Raw genomic sequence first — 8,762 nt, 5'->3', positions numbered from 1 at the left:
TAATCTTATTTAATTAAAACCTCTAATTTAATATGTTACCTGAAATGTAGAAAGTGATTAAATTATTGTAAAGACCGTTGGTTTACAAACTATTTAGTGAAGAAGTATATTTTGACCAGTTCACTATAATTAAACAGAAAAACTTTTTTTTTTTTTTTTATAAATCAATACATAAATGATATTTTAAACCAAATATTTTGCAAAGAATCATTTTAAAATGTGAAAATATATGATGATGCAATTTGCAACCCAATTAGAATTTAAACCGCTGGAAATAAGAAATCCGTTACGGTGGGCAACTTTGATTTTTGTTTACAAACTAAATCCATGAGTAATTTTATTTTAGTCATGTTGACCTAATATTTTATGCAAAAACCTTAATTTAACGTTTTAGATTTAAGTTTGAAGTAATACTTAAGTATGTAGTGATTTAATTAGTGTCTGGTGCCATTTTACGTCCTTTAAAACCGTCTGAAACAAGTTTTGTTCACTGCATTTTAATATTAAATTGTGGTTACAGTAATTTTGGAATAGCTTTTATATTTATAATTTTTATCACTACTGGTTGTATAAAGTTAATTTGTCGTCTAAATGGGCAAAAGCGGGGAGTCCGTAACCGATACAAGCGGAGACACGCTTCTTACTATTAGTGGATTGGGTGAAACTGGGAGTGATGACGTCACAGATGGGTTGACCGACTTATCTTTTGGAGATCATGAATTCCATAAAGGTTGACACTTTTTTAATGATTTATTTTGTAAATTAAAATTTTGGAAAAAGAAAAAATCGGACATGGACATTAAAAATATGCACGTGATTTTGATGACCAATATTCCCCTGCTAAAGTTTGAATAACACTAATGTACCCACAGGCAAAAAGAAAGCTCTTCACAGTGAATTCGAGCGAAAGAAGTTGCTTCATGACCTACAGTTGGTAAAGATTGAATTATCACAGAAGTCGTTGCTGGTCGATAATTTAAAAGCACAGAATATGAGGCAAGTTGAAGAATTGGAGGAACGACTGGAAGATGCTTTGCATAAGAAACAAGTGAGATGTTGTGAGACTGCGATGTCGGGTTTATTTGCATGGTGTGTTCTTACAATTACCAGTGGCGTGGAAAAAAATTTAACTTTAAAACAGTACAATTACTTTTTTTATGCAAAAAATAAAAAAATAAATCTTTTTTTTTCCTTTTTTAAAAAAAATTAATAAAAATTGTTTTTATTAAAACTGTACAGTTACTTGTTTTAAGCAATATAAAATAAAAATTTTATTGAAAAAACTTGTTTTATCGTTATAGCGCCTGCCTCTAGCCCAAATTTCTTGGGTTCAAGGCTTGATGCTCCTACTGTTGTAGGTATATCCTTGGACAAGACACAACAATTGCCCTTACCCAGTGTTCTGTTTATACTTTGGGTAGAACGTTCATAGTAACAAAAGAGTTTTATAAACTCGGTATTCTATTTGAGACTGACGATGCCATTTAGGCGAAATATAATTCTCAATTACCATTAGTGGTTGGACTTTTTTTGTTGGTTACGTTTTTGTAACACCAATTCATTACTGTATTCTACTACACAAGAATCGTTCAAGTATATGTACATCAGATCAGGGTCAGATTCGCGGAATTTATTACAAGTCAGTTCTATAAACTAGTTTAATTTTTTCGCGTAGATTTCCCTGTTATGTGACAATACTTCTACACCATTTATTCATAATAAACAATTTCATCTTTAGATGTTAAAAGCAAGGTTGGAAAGCGCACTTGCAATTCAAGAAGATGATTCAAAGAAAAGACAAATTCAAACTCAGAAAGAACTCAAAATTATATTGCAAAGGTATTTCCATGTTTTATAGTTTGTGTCTTGTGACAAGACCCTTGTCACTCTGGTGTATAAGACGGTCCGGCACCAGCCAATAAGTTACAGATTCAAAGCCTAATGCTGCTGCCATTGTGGGCGTTTGTGTCATTGGGCAAGACACTTATTGACAATTGCTCCAATTAAGTGGTCACCAATGGGTTGTTCAAATATTCAGCCATACATTAAACAATCACCCATAAAAATACATACGTGGTAACTTTTAAATGGGCACAAGGTGTATGAAACAGAACATGCGGGTCATGACACCGCCGTTGCCCGCCATACGATATGCAATGTATGTACTTGTACTTAGGTTCCCATTCATAACACCAAACCAATGTTAAAAACAGACAACGTGAACTAGAACAAACAAATCGACATCTTGAGGCAAAAGCATCGAACATACGAAGCCAGTTACAGCAAGGATATCAAATAACTGAAGATATTTATGTTGAGATGAAAGCACGACCTGTAGAAGAACTCACTATCTCTGAGTATTTCTCATTAAGGTGATTTTTTTAATTGTGTTTTTGTTAGACTTATTCGCTATATTATATTACAAGCAAATCTAAACATATAATGTGTAACAGATGGCATGTTTGATTGTTACAAATGGTTTTTCGTTATGGAAAATTACAGAAAAAAGTTTTATTGGCAACAAACATGCTAACAAAGGCCTTTATCAAAACCCTCAGCTGGTTCGCTACCTCTGTGTTTGACTGACACATTTAAAGTATTTTGAATGGTGTATTTATTTAAGCTACATTTCACACCTCACAGTTAATGTATTCTCCCATCTCTCATATATACACATACATGGAACTTTGCCCCATTACCCCACCACCCCAGGGTGCCATCATTAACACCCCCATCTACACAGAACATATGAAGCTCTTCAACCCCTTAAGATCGAATGCAACAACCTTCAGTTACAACGAGACAAGCTATCCCATGACGTCACACAATTGTCACATGGTCTAAACATGACTAAGCAAGAACTTGTACAGGTTTGAAAGTGTTTGTATTTGATGGATGGTTTTATTAAAAAATTATATATTTAATTTGGAAACGACAATCGTTATAACACGGGTTTTCTGTTTTATACACCTCGTGTGCGCTTGCGAGTTACCACGTATGTAACTTATTTATCCTCGCATGGCGGGGTAATGACAATTGTTATAACACAGGTGTTCTGTTTGGGCAACAGCGTTAATTATATAATTGTCTTATCTCATCCTGTTATATTAACAGGAACAACACCAACGTTCCCAGTGCGATGTTAAAGTGAATGAATTAACATTAGAGCTACAACGCACTAAACAACAACTTGCTGAAAATCGAAATAAATCAGAGAATTATGATTCGGTAAAAGAAGAAAGGACAAGGTGAGGTGTGACGTAAATTAACCACAAGTTTATTATATTTAAGGTTGATCAAAAGTTTACAACCTTACAAAAATAAATTTCTTGGTTGCACTTTCGAAGAATTTTTTAGCTTGCATTTTAAAAACGAAAAAATATCGAGAAATGGAAATTCTTAGGGTTTAGGCTTTAGACTATTATTGGACCTTTTTTAAAATTACATAACCACCATTTATAGTTTGCTTGATTCTATTCTAATATGGTGGGGTCTTGTAATGGAGCATGCCACTTAAAATATAAGCCATGATTAGCCCATTACTCCACTACTTTACTGTAGCACCTATTTATTAAAGATTTGTAATAAACCAAGTAATGAAACATGCTTACCCGAGATGTCGGCCACAGTTGACCTATTTTAACATACTTTACTTTATCATCCATGTAGTAAACAATATTCTCCCAGATTTGAGAGTAACTACCATACCCTGATGCACAAACACTCATACCTGGAAGCTGAACATAAATCTGTTTGTCAACAACTTGAAGAAGTGAAGAAAGAACAAAACCATTCAATTCAATCAACACAACTATTAAAACAGGTACAATAATTTATAAATATATTTAAGTAAATTAATTCTCACTTCTAATCTTTATGGGTGAGGTCCTACAGTGAGGCACGCTATGGAAGCTGGGATTTAGGTCAGAGTTGGCTCATTACCCCAACATTGTATATGTACATTGACATTCTATTCTATTAGGTTCTTGTTTACAGTAACTGTATTAGGAAACCCGCACTATCTACCAGAGATGTCGTATATATAGGGACGATTTCACTCTTTTCTATAAGTCTACATATAAATGTACATTTAAAAAAGAATAAAATACTTAACACTAAAGTGACCATACATGAGTGCATGGCTCAAATTGTTCCAAACAGTTTCTATTATCTAAATTCCTATACATACATCCAATAACTTGATTCCATACTACTATCTATTCTATGCTGGTGAGGTCCTGCAGCAAGGCACAGATGGTATACCGTTAGTTTTGCAACAGCTGGCACCCCCCTCTATATAAACAAACTGTTTAGGAAACAGCCACAGTTTTCCTCAGAAATTTATTTACAAAAAAACTGCTAAATCTCTTGTGAGTTGTGTCTACTTATTCCATTAGCAGAAATGCTTTGTTTAACAAATTTTCCATAGTGTAGCCGGAGATAAAAGGGGGTAATTCACTTCTCTTTATTTTAATTACTTTGTTACTATTGAAAATGTTCTTATCATATTCCATTTGTGTTCATGTGTGTTATAACGACTGTAGTTGTGAGGAAAAATAAGTTACATTAATTCAATTCCTGGGTGTTGCACATCATATGTTACATTTATTCTTTGTTTATATTTTCCAACCAAGGACAAGGAATATTTGACGCGCAACTTATCCGAGTGCAGCATCAAGCTTGAGCGATGTGAAGATACGCTACAACGCACACAGAGAGAGTTGGAGCAAGCTAAAGTATCACGGGAGGAATTATATGAGAAGTATGCAGCTTCACGAGATGAATCACGTGTTGTTTATGAAAGAAGGTTGCAAACCGAACTGGATAGAATAAGGTGGGTTTTGTAGCGGGTATATTCCATGTGATTTGCCCACTAAATCATTGTGAATATTGAATGTAACTTGTTTATCCTCGCATGGTTGGGCTCAGACAGTCACACAGTCATGACAGTCATTATAACGGTGTTCTGTTTCATACACCTCGTGCCCGCTTTCAAGTTACCACGTATGTAACTTATTTACCTTCGCATGGTTGGGCTCTGACAGTCGATATAACACGGGTTTTCTGTTTCATACACCTCATGCCAGCTTTGTGGGTGATTATTTTGGGGAGATTTTTTCATTTTAATGTATAGCTGATAATTTAGACATCCAATAAGCTACTACTTTGGATAAGCAGACTACTTTCCAGGCTTCAAACCGAGAACGAACTTGAGAAATTACGAAGCGACACAAAACATTCGTTCGAACGCGAAAATCGAAGTTTGAAAGAAGGCAAGGAAGCTGTGGAACATGATAGAGACCAGGTGTGTTGTTGTTGTATTCATAAATACATGTGTATTGTTGTATAATGTTTCTCTAGCCCTGAGGTTATGAAGCTGCTGCCGTTATTTGCGTATGTAACTGGAATCTGAGTACTAAAAAATAATATTACAGTGAGTGCCTCTAATTTGAACGATATGGGTTCAAGACTCAACTGCTACCATTATGGGCGTATGTGTCATTGGGCTAGACACTTTACGACAATTGCTCCAACCCAGTGGTCACTAATGGGTTGTCCAAATTATCAGCCATACAGACATATAAACCAAAGAACCCGTACACATTTATCTGAGCCATTACACCATACATAGCCACATATTAACCCCAACTCCCACAGATAATGAAACAACGCGACGAAGCCGAACATCGTTGCTCCCTACTCACCGAGGAACTACGCCATCTAGAGGCCACCATCGACTCACGATTATCTGAATTTCAAAACGAGGCGCGCGTAAAGACGTTCGAACTCGATCGACTACAGGTGTATATGATATCTATGTTTGGTATATGATGTCTATGTTTGGTATATGATGTCTATGTTTGGTATATGATGTCTATGTTTGGTATATGGTGTCTATGTTTGGTATATGATGTCTATGTTTGGTATATGATGTCTATGTTATCTTTGATTAAAGGAACCCTGTCAATTAGGGTTACACATATCAAGCGTCAACTTTGCCGAGATTTGTTTCGTGTTTTTGCATTTGTTATTTTATTTTATTCACCACTTCGGCCGATAACAAATACAAGGCCAGGAACAGAGCTCTGCTTTTGTAATAAATCCTCTTAGTCTTTTATAAACCAATGAAAACTGTTCAATGTTGTATTGATTATGTTTAAACACCACTAATGCAACTCAATATCAACTTCCAGTTAATCCATGAGGAGACATGCACCAACCTTGAGCGGACTCGCAACAATTACGAGAAAGCTGCAAAAAAGTTGGAAATCTTCGCCTCAGATTATTCCGATCTACAAAAGAAATCCACGGAGAGAGAAATGGAGATGAAATCTGCGTTACAAGATGCCAGGACAAGGTTGGCCGCATATGAACATATGGAGCAGGTGTGGATTGGGTTTATGTCATTGTGTGTATGGATTAATGCGGCCGTTGAGGTATGGGTCCTTATACAAAACATATATGGATATTTCATTGCACCTCTCATTTAGTTTTCGCTTGTCGTGTAAAATGTCCTAAAAATGAGTTGGACTTTTTGTAATTCCATTCCCTGCTATTACCTTTTATTTTGTACACATATAACCCCCACATAAATCCCTCACCCCCTACAATAGGAAATGGACGACATCGTACTACAAGCAGCTGAAGTTGAGGACGACAAGGAATCGGAACGTGTGTTGTTTTCCTATGGGTTTGGTGCAAATGTACCGACGTCATCCAAACATCGAATGAAACAAAGCGTTCAACTGGCCAGGAGGTTGGGGCTTAAATCTTTTGTAATTTAAAAAATGTTATTTATCTGTTTGAATACGGCAGCAAAATTTATACAATTGAAACAAAGGTTGGGAAACATTTCTAACATTGTATATATTATGTATTTATTGTCTAATATTAGTAAGGTGTTTAACTTATGAAACATTTATTCTGGACCACCAGATAATATAAGCTTATCGTTCTGTCATAATATAACATAATGTTTTTGTGCATCTGTTTGGAGATAGTAACAAAGTTTAGGTTAATTAAAGCAATGAAGAGAAGAGAATTGGCAGCAAAACCTCAGTCATTAAAACACGCTTTAGGTAAAAACTCTTAACCCTACATATCCAACAGAGTTTTACGTTTGGAGAAAATCAACACAAGTTTACAATCGGATATTCAAAGGAGAGAAGAAGAAACTAAGCAGGTTTGTCATATATTGATATGTTGAAACTGTTTAAACCTGCGTGATTTCTACAATTCGTAGGAACTGTTATATAATTCTGTAAATATTCAATATTAACAACTGAATGTGACGACTTAACAAATTGGAACATATGGACCATCTTACCCCAGCATTATATATAATTTGACTTCGATTCCAATTTTTAATTAAATTTTGATTTTACCCCACCCTCCAATACACAGATGGCGATAAAATTATCGAACTCGAATCGTTTACTTGAGGAAAGCAAGCAACCTTACAGTTTCCTCATTGAGAGCATGAGGAGAAGAGATGAGGAGGTGGAGGAGCATAGGAGGAGCCTATATAACATGGAGGAGCATGTTAAGATGCTAGAGGATAAGAATTTACAGGTGATGATATATGTGTGTTTAAGTTAGTGTATATTTTATACTGGGAAGGCAAATTTATATTTTAAACTATGCTTAAAGTAGCAAACGCAGCAGAATAGTTAGGATTCTTTTTAAACAAGAGACTGACAATGCTATTTAGCCGAAATATATAACTTTTAGATTATACAATTGGTTGGACTGGATTTTTGGTTGTCAGGTTTTTGTAGCACCAGATCCAAGTTGCTAAGAGTTATTATTTTTATTTAAGAAGGCTTATCTATGCTGCATAATATTCTAAATATTCTCCCAATTTACTAAATACTTCCAACCCTCTATTTTACAGTTGAGCAAAAAGAACCAACTCATGTCAAGCGATTTAGACCGATTACTTGGCCACCAACAAGAACTAACGATAATGAAGCGTGTGATTGCTAACATGGGGTCTCCCAGGCAGGGAGAGGTTCCCATTAACTTGGTTGAACAATTAGACACACCTAAATATAAAGCAGATCTCCTTGCAAGTGGAGACTCGCCGAGACAGAAGCAGAAATCCGACGGTCAACGTTTTCCAAAGCCCATTGTGTTTACGAAGAAGGAAAATATGAGTTTTAACCCTGAGAGGTACAGGAAGATGAGGGAGTTAATGTAGAGGTGGTGGCTTATGATGGGTGTTAGAGTGATAAGGCAATTCTGGCTTATATCTCTTGTATGCATTTACATTGTTGGGGTAATGGGCCAACTCTGGTATAAATCCCAGGTCCCATGGCATGCCTCACTGTAGGGCTTCACCCATATAGATTAGAATGTGAATATTTAATGTTGGGGTAATGGGCCAGGTATAGCCAAAATCTCATACCTTGGTGTTAGACAGCTTCTTTCGAATGCCCTACAAAGTTACTGATGTAATGGGACACTCTACTAATTTCCAGCTTCCATGGCATGATTCACTGTAGGATCCCACCCATATAGAATAGAATGTGCATATACAATGTTGGGGTAATGGGCCAACTCTAGTATAAATCCCAGGTCCCATGGCGTGCTTCACTGTAGGATCCCACCCATATAGAATAGAATGTGTGTAATCAAAAAGTGTCTCATTTTTAATGCAGTAATAATGTTTACAAACAAATCACCTATAAACCAGCAACAATATATTGTATTTGGTTAGTTTGCAGCGTAAAATAAAATATATTTACCTCATTTGTGCCTGG

At 35.7% G+C, this 8,762-nt stretch overlaps 1 protein-coding gene across 1 annotated transcript; it reads left to right on the top strand.

The window, feature by feature from the left end:
* The first annotated feature begins 524 nt into the window (after window positions 1-524).
* Window positions 525-8,744, top strand: LOC100180917 (progesterone-induced-blocking factor 1-like). The gene is made up of 15 exons (XM_002121173.4): window positions 525-730; window positions 873-1,048; window positions 1,739-1,839; window positions 2,214-2,372; window positions 2,744-2,870; window positions 3,115-3,248; window positions 3,688-3,823; window positions 4,635-4,834; window positions 5,191-5,305; window positions 5,659-5,802; window positions 6,195-6,386; window positions 6,615-6,757; window positions 7,111-7,183; window positions 7,405-7,572; window positions 7,895-8,744. The coding sequence occupies exons 1-15, from the start codon at window positions 592-594 to the stop codon at window positions 8,198-8,200; spliced, it is 2,313 nt and encodes a 770-aa protein (XP_002121209.1). The 5' UTR covers window positions 525-591; the 3' UTR covers window positions 8,201-8,744.
* Window positions 8,745-8,762: the final 18 nt, after the last annotated feature.

The sequence above is a fragment of the Ciona intestinalis genome, unplaced genomic scaffold (genome assembly GCF_000224145.3).
Source record: "Ciona intestinalis unplaced genomic scaffold, KH HT000074.2, whole genome shotgun sequence".
Taxonomy (NCBI): domain Eukaryota; kingdom Metazoa; phylum Chordata; class Ascidiacea; order Phlebobranchia; family Cionidae; genus Ciona; species Ciona intestinalis.
The sequence above is the reverse complement of the archived record's forward strand: the minus strand, read 5'-3'. Positions and strand labels throughout refer to the sequence as shown.

Excerpts from the sequence above, each read along its gene's own strand:
- LOC100180917 (XM_002121173.4), top strand. The coding sequence starts at position 592 with ATGGGCAAAAGCGGGGAGTCCGTAACCGATACAAGCGGAGACACGCTT. Across the intron at positions 1,049-1,738 it reads ATGCTTTGCATAAGAAACAA|ATGTTAAAAGCAAGGTTGGA; the intron begins GTGAGATGTTGT and ends TTTCATCTTTAG. Across the intron at positions 5,803-6,194 it reads TCGAACTCGATCGACTACAG|TTAATCCATGAGGAGACATG; the intron begins GTGTATATGATA and ends ATCAACTTCCAG.